This window comes from Vicia villosa, linkage group LG2 (assembly GCF_029867415.1).
Source record: "Vicia villosa cultivar HV-30 ecotype Madison, WI linkage group LG2, Vvil1.0, whole genome shotgun sequence".
In the NCBI taxonomy this organism is placed as follows: domain Eukaryota; kingdom Viridiplantae; phylum Streptophyta; class Magnoliopsida; order Fabales; family Fabaceae; genus Vicia; species Vicia villosa.
The window spans coordinates 47,933,581-47,946,060 of NC_081181.1; the positions used below are offsets into that span (position 1 = coordinate 47,933,581).

The 12,480-nt window shown below is 38.1% G+C and overlaps 1 protein-coding gene across 1 annotated transcript; it reads left to right on the forward strand.

Moving 5' to 3' along the window:
* Nucleotides 1–6,597: 6,597 nt before the first annotated feature.
* LOC131649021 (uncharacterized) lies at nucleotides 6,598–7,926 on the forward strand. Its single transcript, XM_058918768.1, has 2 exons — nucleotides 6,598–6,975; nucleotides 7,021–7,926. The coding sequence occupies exons 1-2, from the start codon at nucleotides 6,598–6,600 to the stop codon at nucleotides 7,924–7,926; spliced, it is 1,284 nt and encodes a 427-aa protein (XP_058774751.1).
* The last annotated feature ends 4,554 nt before the right edge of the window (nucleotides 7,927–12,480 follow it).

Below are 12,480 nucleotides of genomic sequence, written 5' to 3' on the forward strand. Positions count from 1 at the left end.
CCGTTGCTTAATTAATAAAAGTTGTTATGTGATCCTCCAAGATAAAGTGTTATGTATCTGATTATTGTCGTGTTATGTTGAAATGTGACATCTCATGTTTGTTGAAAAAATTTTGAAACTCTGATTTTATTATAAATGCCGGGTAGAAAATGGGGTGTTACACTATGATACTTTCGATGTGGATACCTTCGAGATGAGTTTAGTGCCAGACTTAACCATACCACACAAATTCCAGGTTCCTAACTTTGAAAAATATAAAGGACTTACATGCCCCAGAAATCATCTACGCATGTATGTTAGAAAAATGGCCGCTTATGCTCATGATCAGAAACTAATGATGCATTTCTTTCAAGATAGTCTAAGTGGGGCATCAGTATATTGGTATATGCAATTGGAAAAGTCCCATATTTGTAACTGGACCGACCTTGCTAACACGTTCTTGAAACAATATAAATATAATCTTTACATGACTCCTAACCGACTACAATTATAAAACTTGTCCCAAAAGAAGGACGAAGCATTTAAGGAGTACGCACAGAGATGGCGAGAAATAGCTGCACGAGTTCAACCTCCACTATTGGAAAGAGAGCTAGTGGATATGTTTATGGGTACCCTATAAGGCCCATACTACGAAAGGATGGTAGGAAGTGTATCTTTAGGCTTCTCGGATATGGTGGTTATAGGGGAGAGAATTGAAAATGGTATAAAAAACGGAAAGATTCAAGGGGCATCGTCAAATTCCTATCATGCAAAAAAGCCTACTCCAAATTTCTCAAAGAAGAAAGAGGGAGAGACAAATGCAGTGATTCACCAAGAATCTAGGCCACCTATGACAATACCACAACAGCAAAATAGATTTCAAGGACCCCGAGGAAGTTTGACCCTCTTCCCACAACTAGAAGTGAGATATTAAGGTATTTGTTAAGTGAATCGCTAGTAGAGCTCAAACCATTGGCTCCTCCTATCCAATAGTGGAGGTTGAACTCTCCAGGACACACACCGGTATAATGCTAACGAAAGATACGAGTATCACGCTAATTCTCCAGGACACACACTGGATAAATGTTGGGCTTTCTGACACAAGGTATAGGATCTGTTGGAATCAGGGGCCATTGCCTTTGATAAACCAAATGTTAAAACAAATCCTATGCCTCTTCATGATGGGGCCGTCAACGCCATAGAAGTCGTCACTGAGCAAGAGTTAGTCCTGCAAAGAAGGACCCCTGTAGATGCACTTAAGAGGCATCTACTTGAGTTGGGGTTCATCTTAGAACATAACGAAGCTTTTAAGGACGCTTTGCAAAGACTCATGGATCAAGGGTTAATCCAACAGAGAGAACACCCCGCAGAAGAATACATAGCTATGGTAGAAAGAAAGGAACCATTAATGATACCTAGCCAATGAACAAGGAAACCATTAATTATTCCTTATCCTAAACAACCAGTGATAATACCTCGACAAAATCTTCTACTCCTCCTCCTAAGCAAAAGAATGGTAACAATGGAAGCAGTAGCTTCAATGGTTACAATAGACCACCAGTCTTTGATGGTGAGAATTTTGAGTATTGGAAGGATAGACTTGAAAGTTACTTTCTTTGTCAAGATGGTGACTTATGGGATTTAGCGTTGGATGGTTACACACATTCTGTAAATACTCGTGGAGTAAAGATTACAAGACAAGCTATGAGTGATGACCAAAAGAAAGAATTCAAGAATCATCACAAGTCAAGGACTATATTGTTAAATGCTATCTCTCATGCTGAGTATGAGAAGATAACAAACAGAGAAACAGCTCATGATATCTTTGAATCTCTAAAGATGACTCATGAGGGAAATGCTCAAGTAAAGGAGACAAAGGCTCTAGCTCTAATCCAGAAATATGAAGCATTCAAGATGGAGGAAGATGAGAACATTGAAGCAATGTTTTCAAGATTCCAGACTCTGACTGCTGGATTGAGAGTGCTAGATAAAGGCTACACCAAAGCTGATCATGTAAAGAAGATTATCAGAAGCTTACCCAAAAGATGGGGACCCATGGTGACTGCCTTCAAAATTGCCAAGAATCTGAATGAGGTGTCTCTTGAAGAGCTGATAAGTGCCTTGAGAAGTCACGAGATTGAGCTGGATGCAAATGAGCCTCAAAAGAAAGGTAAGTCTATTGCATTAAAATCTAATAATAAAAAATGCACCAACGCTTTTCAGGCAGAAGAAGAAGAATCTGACGAGTCAGAGTCAGAAGAAGAAGATGATGAATTATCTCTCTTATCCAGAAGAGTAAATCAACCCTGGAAGAGCAAGCAGAGAAGGTTCAAGAACTTCAAGAACTTTAAGAGGCCTGAAAAGGGAGAATCTTCTGAACACAGAAGATCTGGCAAGAAGAAGGTGACGTGCTATGAATGCAAGGAACCTGGACACTACAAGAATGAATGTCCAAAGCTTCAGAGGGAAAAGCCCAAGAAAAGATTTGAAAAGAAGAAAGGTCTTATGGCTACATGGGATGACTCAGATTCATCAGATCAAGAGTCAGACTCTGAAGATGAGCAGGCCAACATAACACTTATGGGAATAGTTGATGCTAGTGAAGAGTCTACTTCTGATTCAGACTCTGATGAGGTATTTTCTGAACTTACTAGAGATGATCTAGTTTTCAGCTTATCAGAACTTTTGGAAGTCAAGAGTCAACTTAGTATCAAATACAAAAAGCTTAAAAAGCTCTTCGAATATGAAACTAAGAGACTTGAAATAGAAAACTCTGAACTTAAGGAAAAAGTTTTAAAATTAACTAAAGAAGTTGAATCATCTTCAAGTTCAGAAAAGTCTATTCCAAACACTAACAATATTTTGAAAGAATATGACTTGAGCTTCAGAAAATTCTTATCTAGAAGTATAGGCAGAAGTTAGCTAGCCTCTATGATATATGGTGTAAGTGGGAACAAGAGAATAGGCACAAGCTTTGAGGGTGAAACCCCATATAAACTTGAACCTGTTGATGAGATGATTATCAAATACAAACCTTTGTATGAACAGTTCAAGTATGGCCATTCTCATGATATCAAACACACATCACACTCTCAGAGGTTCCACATAACACACACAAAGAAATATGCTGTTGCACACTCTAGAAAATCTTATGATAAATCTCATGTTAAATCTCAGTTCAATCAAAACTTGAGAAGGACTAACCCCAAAGGACCCAAAAGAATGTGGGTACCTATGGAAAAGATAATTCCTGTTGCAGATCTCCTTCAAAGCTCAAAAGACAAACATGTCATGGTACCTGGACTCTGGGTGCTCATGACACATGACGGGAAGAAAGTCTATGTTCCAAGATCTGGAATTTAAATCTGCTGGAGAAGTAAAGTTTGGAGGGAACCAGAAGGGAAAAATCATTGGCTCTGGAACCATATGTATTGAAGTGTTTTCTACTTGGATATTCTGAACGCTCAAAAGGCTACAGAGTATACAATACTGAAACTCTAGTAGTTGAAGAATCAATCAATATCAAATTTGATGATAAGCTTGGCAATGAAAAGCCAAAGCAGTTTGAGAATTTTGCAGATATAGATATATCTAACTCTGATCATGAAGAACCCAAAGGAAAGGATGATGCACAAGATCAAGTTGCAGCGTCTTTAGAGAATCTCAGAATATCTGAAGAGCCAACACTCAGAAGATCTTCTAGACTTAACTCTGCCCATCCAGAAGATGTTATTATTGGAAAGAAAGATGATCCCATCAGAACAAGAGCGTTCCTGAAGAACAATGCAGAATGTCAATTTGGTCTAGTGTCTTTGATTGAGCCAACTTCTGTTGATCAAGCTCTGGAAGATGCTGACTGGATAATTGCCATGCAAGAAGAGTTAAATCAGTTTACAAGGAATGATGTTTGGGATATGAATCCAAGATCTAAAGGATTTAATATCATTGGAACAAAATGGGTTTTCAGAAACAAGCTGAGTGAGAAAGGTGAAGTCATTAGAAACAAAGCCACACTGGTTGCTCAGGGCTATAGTCAGCAAGAAGGTATTGACTATACAGAAACCTTTGCACCAGTGGCCAGGTTAGAATCTATTCGTCTATTAATTTCTTTTGCCACTCAGAATAACATCACTCTGTATCAGATGGATGTTAAGAGTGCCTTTTTAAATGGTTATATAGATGGATGTCAGATCACTGCTTAAGCGATTTGATATGAAGGTAACTGCCATAGAGGAAGCTCAAGACATCAGCAACATGAAGCTGGACGAACTTATTGGTTCTCTACAAACCTTTGAGTCAAGCATCTGTGAGCCTGTTGAAAAGAAGAACAAAAGCATTGCTTTTGTCACCAACACAGGTGATAATTCAAGAGAATACAATGGTGGAAGTGATGAGAATTTATAAGACGCCATAGCCATGCTTGGAAAACAATTCAACATACTTATTAAAAGGGTTGATCAAAATTTCAGACCCAATGTCGAGAACACTTCCAATGACATCAGTCAGACTTATGATTCAAGCAACAGATTCAAGGCTGAGGAAAAGCCCAATCAAGGGAAAGGGGTTCAGTGCCATGGATGTGAAGGATTTGGACACATAAGAGCTGAATGTCCTACCTACCACAAGGAACAAAAGAAAGGACTGACAGCTACTTGGTCTGATGAAGACTCGGATTCAGAAGAAGAAACTGCAAGACATGTCATAGTTTCAACAAGAATCTATTAATCTGATGATGATTCCAGTGATGATGAGCTAACCTTTGATGAACTAGCTGCCTCGTACAAGAAGTTGTGTATGAAGAATGATGAAGTCTACAAACAAGTGGAGAAGCAAGATATAATCATAATAGAGTTAGAAACTGAGAAGAATAAACAGCTTGCAACCATAGACTCCCTCAGTAGTGAAGTAAGCATGTTGAACTACAAACTTGATCAAATGAACAAGTCATTCAAGATGCTAAACAATGGATCTGATACTCTAGAAGAAATTCTGGAATCTGGACAGAGAACAGGAGACATGTCTGGAGTGGGATTTGTGGCTAAAGAGGAATTCATCTTTGGATTCAGGAGAACAAAGCCCGAGACTTGTGTGACCAACCAGATGTCAGCACCAATGTCACAACATCAAGACAACAGAAGAAGGAGGCATTTAAAGAAGAAATTCCAAAAATGGAGGTGTCATCACTGTGGGAGATTTGGTCACATAAAGCCATTCTGTTTCATACTATTTTGATATCCAGACCAAACTCATCAAGCCAAACCTGAATATAATACCTTCAACAGAAAGCAACAGTGGACAACAAAGAATGTTGCTCTGGTAGCACACACTTCTCTAAGGATGCTTGCAAAAGAAGATTGGTACCTTGACACTGGTGTCTCAAATCATATGATTGGGAGGAAGAACTCTCTAGTAGACCTCAAATTGGAAGGAAACAACTATGTGACTCTGGAAGATGGAGAAATAAGAGAAGTCAAAGGTGTTGGGAAGACAGAAGGGTAGGGTATCCCTAATCTAAACATTGTTCTACTTATACAAGGACTGGCTACAAACCTTATAAGCATCAGTCAGCTGTGTGACGAAGGATTCAATGTCAGGTTCACCAAAGAGGAGTGCATCATCACTAATTAAGCAAATGAGGAAGTCATGAAGGGATTTAGGTCTAAGGATAATTTCTATCTATGGAAGCCTAACACACCTGTCTACCCCTCTGACTACTCCATGATCAGAGATGAATTAAAAAATTACCGTCAAGAATCTGATGAATCTGATGAAGAATCATATGTCGGGGATCTCACCATAAGTGAACTATCTACTGGTTTTACTGAGACCTGTTTAATGAATGAGAAACTGTGTGCAAAAGTAAGAGAGTACAGAAGTATCAATAGATTTCTGCTAGAAGAAAGAGTAATCCTTGTGATAGACATTACAGATCGGGAAAGAAAACTAGAAAAGTCAAATGTGAGCAACGATCCGAAAAGTCTATCTGAAAGAAATGTCACAGAGAATGTTGCAACAACATCTGAAGACATTGTGAAGGAAAAGGGTAGGTTAGGTATTTGTTACCAAAACATATTATAGCAATTAACCTACATGGGGGAGTATGTTTTGGGCTTAGCAAAAATCCACGATTTGAAATTTCCCTCACTCAGTGTGCATATAAAGCTCCCTCGATCTCCTAGTATTCTAAAAACGGCAAACTTTCCTATTAGTTCTTCTCGCTACTTATTAAGGTTGAACTACTCGAATTGTTCTCAGAGGCATGACACAGGTTCTGTCTCAAAAAGTTTCAGAATGTCTTAGCAATCGAGTGATGGATCTCCCGTATCGGACTCGGCAACACCGGAAGAGTCCTCTAACCTTAATAGGATTCTTAAGGTTGTCCCTTTAAGGACGATTAGCAGTGACGAAGTAAAGGCCACAAAGCCTAAAACGACACATGCAAAACGGCCCATGGAGGGTATTCACAACAAGGGCACCAAACCCTCTTCATCTGCTACCATGGAGGAACTTACTAAAGAAGGATACAAATATGTCGATAGAGAAATTACCAGGATTGTTACTCGCATCCTGTAGGAAAATCATCAAGTGCCTGGAATATCTATTCCTCTTCAAACTATAATGGTTGATCCCCTCAAAAACACCAGTAAAGGTGAAGCTGTTCACACCGTTGATAGTAACCTAGCAAGGGAGATCAACAAGGATGGACAAAGGATTGCTAAGAATACCAATGTCATAGAGGATGTCAATGACATAGAAGATAATGAGCACCCTAAGGCCAATACAGAAACTGATACTAATGTGGTAGACTTAGATGAGTACTTTGACAATGAATTGCTTACCTCCTTGAATCCTAGTGTAGCCAACAGACTAATGACAAGAAGAAAAGGCAAAACTATTGTCCAAAGATCACCTAAAAAGAGCACACAAGTGACCAGTGCTGCCAAAGACGTTGTTAGGAAGAAGAGTACTTCTGCTGGTCCTATCAAGAGCAAAGCTGTAACCAAGAGTATAGGGGTTGGTCCATAAAAATCTTGGAGCAAGGTCATTCCAAAGAAAAGTAAGGAACGGGAAATTGTTGAACCTGAGTCTGATGTTGAAGTGAATGTCCCTGACATCCCATCAAGGAAAAAGCCTACAATCAGCAAGCTTGCTGCTAGTATTCTTGAAGTTCCCATTGATAATGTGTCATTCCACTATGCCTCTAGTGCCAGCAGGTGGAAGTATGTACTCCAAAAGAGATTGGTTGTTGAAAGGGAATTGGCTCCAAATGCTCTTGAGAACAAGGAGGTCCTAGAGCTAATTCAAGAAGCTGGACTATTAAAGACTGTTTGCAATCTTCCCAAATGTTATGTGAAGTTGGTCAAAGAATTTGTGGTGAATCTATCTGAAGACTGTGGCAACAGCAGGAGTGTAGACTACAGAAAGGTGTTTGTGAGAGGTAAGTGGGTATCATTCTCTCCGTCTGTGATTAATAAATTCTTGGGAAGAACAGATGAAGCTCAAACTGAGTTGGAAGTAAAAGACAACAAAGTCTGTCAAGTGATCACAACAAAGCAGGTAAACGGATGGCCCCTGAAAGAGAAGCTAACTGCAAGTAAGCTGAGCATCAAGTATGCAATGCTTCACAAGATAGGAGTAGCAAATTGGGTTCCAACAAATCACAAGTCCACTATCTCAACTGTGCTTGGCAGATTTCTGTATGCTGTAGGAACAAAGGCAAAGTTTGATTATGGAACACATATTTTTTACCAAACTATGAAGCATGCTGGAAGCTTCAGTATTAAGGGTCCAATTTCCTTCCCATCCCTCCTGTGTGGTATAATTCTGGATCAATATCCAAACATTCTCAATGAACATGATACAGTGTGCAAAAGAGAGAGTCCCTTGGCCTTTCATTACAAACTGTTTCAGGGTAAGTATGTTCCAGACGTTGTTGTAATACGGTGAACTGACTTTATTTGAAATGTCGCGGTAAGCAAGAGTCGCCACCAACTTTTATTTTATCCAAATTAAAGAAAGGCTAAAAGAACAGAAAAAAAACCTTTAAAGAAATTTTGAGTTCGGGGGGTAATTTATACAAAGGGAAGGTGTAAGGCACCCTTTGCATCCATGGTTTTCCATGGGCTCTTAATTGCTTTGCTCTTTGGTTTTCAAAGGTTTAGAAATGAAATAAGACTTTAGCTTGTAAATAAGCGCAGCCTTTTGAAGGTTTTTGAGAAAAGAGTAGAAAAAGAATTTAATCCAGAGCAAGCAATTAGAAGCTAATTACCTTAACATTGTAAAAGAGTTCTTTTAGCCTTTCAGGGCTATCCATACCATAGGAGGGTAGGAAGTCCTTTTATTTGGAGGTTGAAGGGTCGTCGTAATTATCGTTCGCCATAAGACTGTCCCTACCATGAAGAGGACAGGTAGTCTAAGGGAAGGGTAAGAATAGTCATTATTAGGCAACCAAGAGGACACCTCAGCAATCGAAAGAGACTATCACATCATATTTGTAGGAAACTTCGAGGGACGAGATCATATAACCGAACCGAAGGTAGCATCATTGGGACTTATGATCTTTAGAGATGAATTGGGGGCAACATTTGCTGAGGCGTCCTCGTATCCGAGGGACTTGACTATTCTGCACTGAAAAGGCAACAAGGCAACAGGCAACAAAAGGGGTTACCATGAAAGGTGTGTGGGTGAACAATCATGTGATTCAATTCAGATAATTATCTTGTAAATTAATTATTCTAATTCAGTTCGAAGTTTTCGCGCCTTAAATTACTAACCACGCAGTTATAATACAATGCATAACAGTTTAAGTGCCTTCAAGGCCACACAATAAAAACCGGAAGAAGTTACAAAATAATAGCCATGTGGAAGGGGAAGAAGCAATAATATAACCCAATAAAGCAATAGGTTTATCACAAGTAATAATAAAAGAAGAATTAGAGGAGAACGAGTTTAGGGTTACCGAAGGTTCGAGCTTTGATCAGTTGATTAACCCTGAAAATCAATGAAGGCAAAATAGGGGTGAGTGTAGTAGGAATTCATTGACGGTGGATGCGAACCCTAATTTAATTCATAAGGCAAAAATAACAGTAAAAGGATTAAAACTTAGCTTCTCGATTGGTATGGCGCGTAGTCGGAGGAACCTGGGGTAACCCTGAAAATTTGCACAAAGAAAAGAAATTTTTAGTGTAGGAGTGATCTAAGGACAAAACCTCGCAAACCCTGATTATGGCACAAGTTAACCATGGTTAATATAATAAAAAAACCTAAATTAATTAATTATTGGTTTAATTAATTAAATCGGCAAAAGTATATTTTCGATTAAATAATTATAAAACATTTTTTGTAATCATATAAAAATTTATTAGAATGAATAATTAACAAACTAAAATAAATAAATAAATAAATAACTATACTAAAAGGGAATTATGCAATTAAAAATAAAAAAATTAGAAAAGCTTAGCTCTGATTTAGTGTGTTGAGCCTCTGATGGTCCACGGTGGACTGGCACTTTGATGCACGTTGGATCAGATGAGCTACTGATCTGATGGCTGTTGATTAGAGGTGCACGGTGGTGGCGTGCGTGAGTGTAGGTACCAGATCACAGAATTCAATTATGTAAAAAAATATAGCGTTGAGGGTAGGGTTCGAACCCAAGCCCTCACGCTTATACTTCCAATACGTTCACCGACAAGTTGCGCTCACCTATTGTTAGTTTTAATGATTTGTAAATAATATAAAGAAAAAAAATTTGAAACCTCTCAAGCGCGCGCTGAAGCCTTCTTCTTCCTCGTGGGTTTAGGAAACGCAGAACCTTTTGGCCACGGTTTTCACGCGTGGCCATAGGTATTCAATCTGAAAACCTGCAACTAAACACGAATAAACACAGAATAGTGACCCAGATCAACCATATGCCTCACTACGAATCCAATGGAAACCTCAATTTGGTCTGAAATTACTCCTACACGAAATCCCCATTCAAGAAGCATGGAACCCTAACAATGGCAACCTATCATCCCTGCGTTAATCTTTAAATTAAACTATCCAAAAACAATCTATACATTCATATGAACACAAATATATCATTAAATCATGTTTAGGATGCGTGTATGAACATAATCGAAATCGAAAAAAGTGATGCAAACCGAGCCAACAATGGTGATGGTTCTGGATGCAATATGACTCGGTAGCGATCTGGATTGCTTCAGGGATCTTGTGGAAGTGCGAAGGAATCTCCAGAACTCTTTGAACTCGCCCAAATCCTCACAACCGAACTCAATTTTTTCTTGACTTTTTTGAGTTTTATCGTGAAAATTCTTGAGCTGCAACCCTTATTCATTCGTCCCCTGTGCGTTTGGAAGTGTTATGGTTATATAGTAGTCTGATTTAGGTTGACAATTTTGAACAAAATCCCCTTGAATCAATCTTTGCAAATTTGATTGGATTCTTGAATATGAACTTTCTAAACTTGGCCAATTTCCAATCTTTTTCAACCAATCTCCTTTTGCACGAATTTTGAATCAATTATGAGGTAATTTGATGATTGAAATTGATTGGAGACAAGAGCAAATCAAATCTTTTGCAATTTTCCTTAATTATATGATTTATATTGTATTTTTAATGAATTAAATTCAATAAAAAAATAAAATATTAATCAAGAATTCGTGGCTTTGGATGTGGACCTCCTTGATAACTTGAGTAACAAGATTGGGCCTTAAAAACATGGGCTTATTTGCAAAGAAAATCATTTTGAAGCCTTTTACTTCACATTCTTTCCCTTAAAATTGTCCAACTTTGACAAGGCATATCTCCCTCAATTTTTAAGATATGGAGGAGTTCTAGGACTTTTTGGAAACCACGAGATGTCCTCTACAAGCCACTTTGGAAGCTTTTTTTAATTTGAGGATTTTATCTTGATGATATTGGCTTTGACAAAAAACTGCTTTTGGTTGACTTTCAAAAAGGACCTATAATCTCTTGATCCATATCTCTCGAATGAAGCATTTTTAGACTTGGCTTGTGAGAGACAAAATTGTACGGAATTCAATTTCCTTCAAAATGAGATTTCGATGGAAAATTTATGATGTTCCATGTGAGAGTTATGGATGGTCAAAGTTCAGTTGACTTTCTCCTATGAAAACCTAATTTAGAAACTTTTAGGTTTTGTTGATTTCTGATCTTTTCTTGATGAATAATGATCAATCCTTGATCAAATGATGAATGATACTTCAAAATAAGGTTGTTAACAAAATATCAGTAGTTTTGATTGTACTTTGACCACAGTTGACTTTTAGGTCAAACTAGTCGATTGTTGACTTTCTGAGTAATTGAGTGGTCAATCCTTGGAATTGAAACCTGAATTTTGTCATGGAAATAGTTTGAAACATCATAAGCCATATGAAATGTATTGGAGCCTTTGATTCATTGGTTTTCTTCAGAGAAATCAAAACCCTAATTCCTTGAGCCATTGTCTAGGAGGGGGTGTCTTTGAGCATTGCACTTTGATAAGAGCTTGATAAGAGAAATGAGATGGGCAAATTTTGGGGTATGACAGTTGTCATGACATCTGCTGAAACTTCCAAATCTGGAGCCTCAGCCAGCAAAGCAGAAGTCATATCTATGCTAAAAGAGACTAGCAAAGAGCTGGAATCTAGAAAGACAACTCTTGAAAAACTGATAAGCACTCTAGAAATGAAGGAGCATGAGGAATTTGCAGATACTGAAGAGATGGAAGATAGAGATGAACAAGAAGTAAAAGAAGAAAGTGCCAGTCCTGTTGATGGCTCTGAGAAAGAAAGCTCTGCAGACACCTCGAGTGGGTCTGAATTTGGGGAGTAAATGCAGTTGAAGTCCTGTTTGTTTATTGTTTTGTGTTGTTTTTATTCGTTTTCGTTTGTTTTTGTCTTTGATTCCGTTCAATTTAAGTTTTTGTTGAACCTTTTTAAACTTTGAGGTGGAGAAGACATTTTTTTTGGCTTTGGCAATTTTTGTGGCCAAACAGGGGGAGAAGAGTATGTCACCCAAGAACAACAAGAATGGTGGTTGTGTGTGATCAACAATTCTAATTTGCTTATTTTTATGTTGATCTGTTTGTGCTTGTGCTGCTCTTGTGGCTGTTTTTCTGGTTTTTCTAAGCACTGTGTGCATACTGGTGATGTATGCTGTCTGTTTTGTATTAGCTTGTTTTGATTGTATTTTAGTTACCTTGTGTCCGCTGCAAGTATTTCTCTGGTATGGTGTGACAGGTTGTTTTAGCCAAAAATTTGCCAAAGGGGGAGATTGAAGGTGTTTTCATGTTGGCTGCATTAGTGGTAAAACATACCTGGTTGATATTGTGTTATGCAGGTTGCATATGTGTGAAGCTAATACAGGTTATGTAGTAAATGTCATGACCGATGTCATGACATCCTTGTGTGACAGCAGGAGCTGTTATTATTTATTAAATGTGTTTCCTGATTTATCTCAATTATCAGTTTAGGAAACCTTTTATTGTGTGCTGATTAT

What these genes read in the sequence shown, in the direction of transcription:
- LOC131649021 (XM_058918768.1), top strand. Translation starts at nt 6,598, where the DNA reads ATGGTTGATCCCCTCAAAAACACCAGTAAAGGTGAAGCTGTTCACACC. An exon ending in GTCCTATCAAGAGCAAAGCT is followed by an intron (nt 6,976 to 7,020) that starts GTAACCAAGAGT and finishes TCTTGGAGCAAG; the next exon opens with GTCATTCCAAAGAAAAGTAA.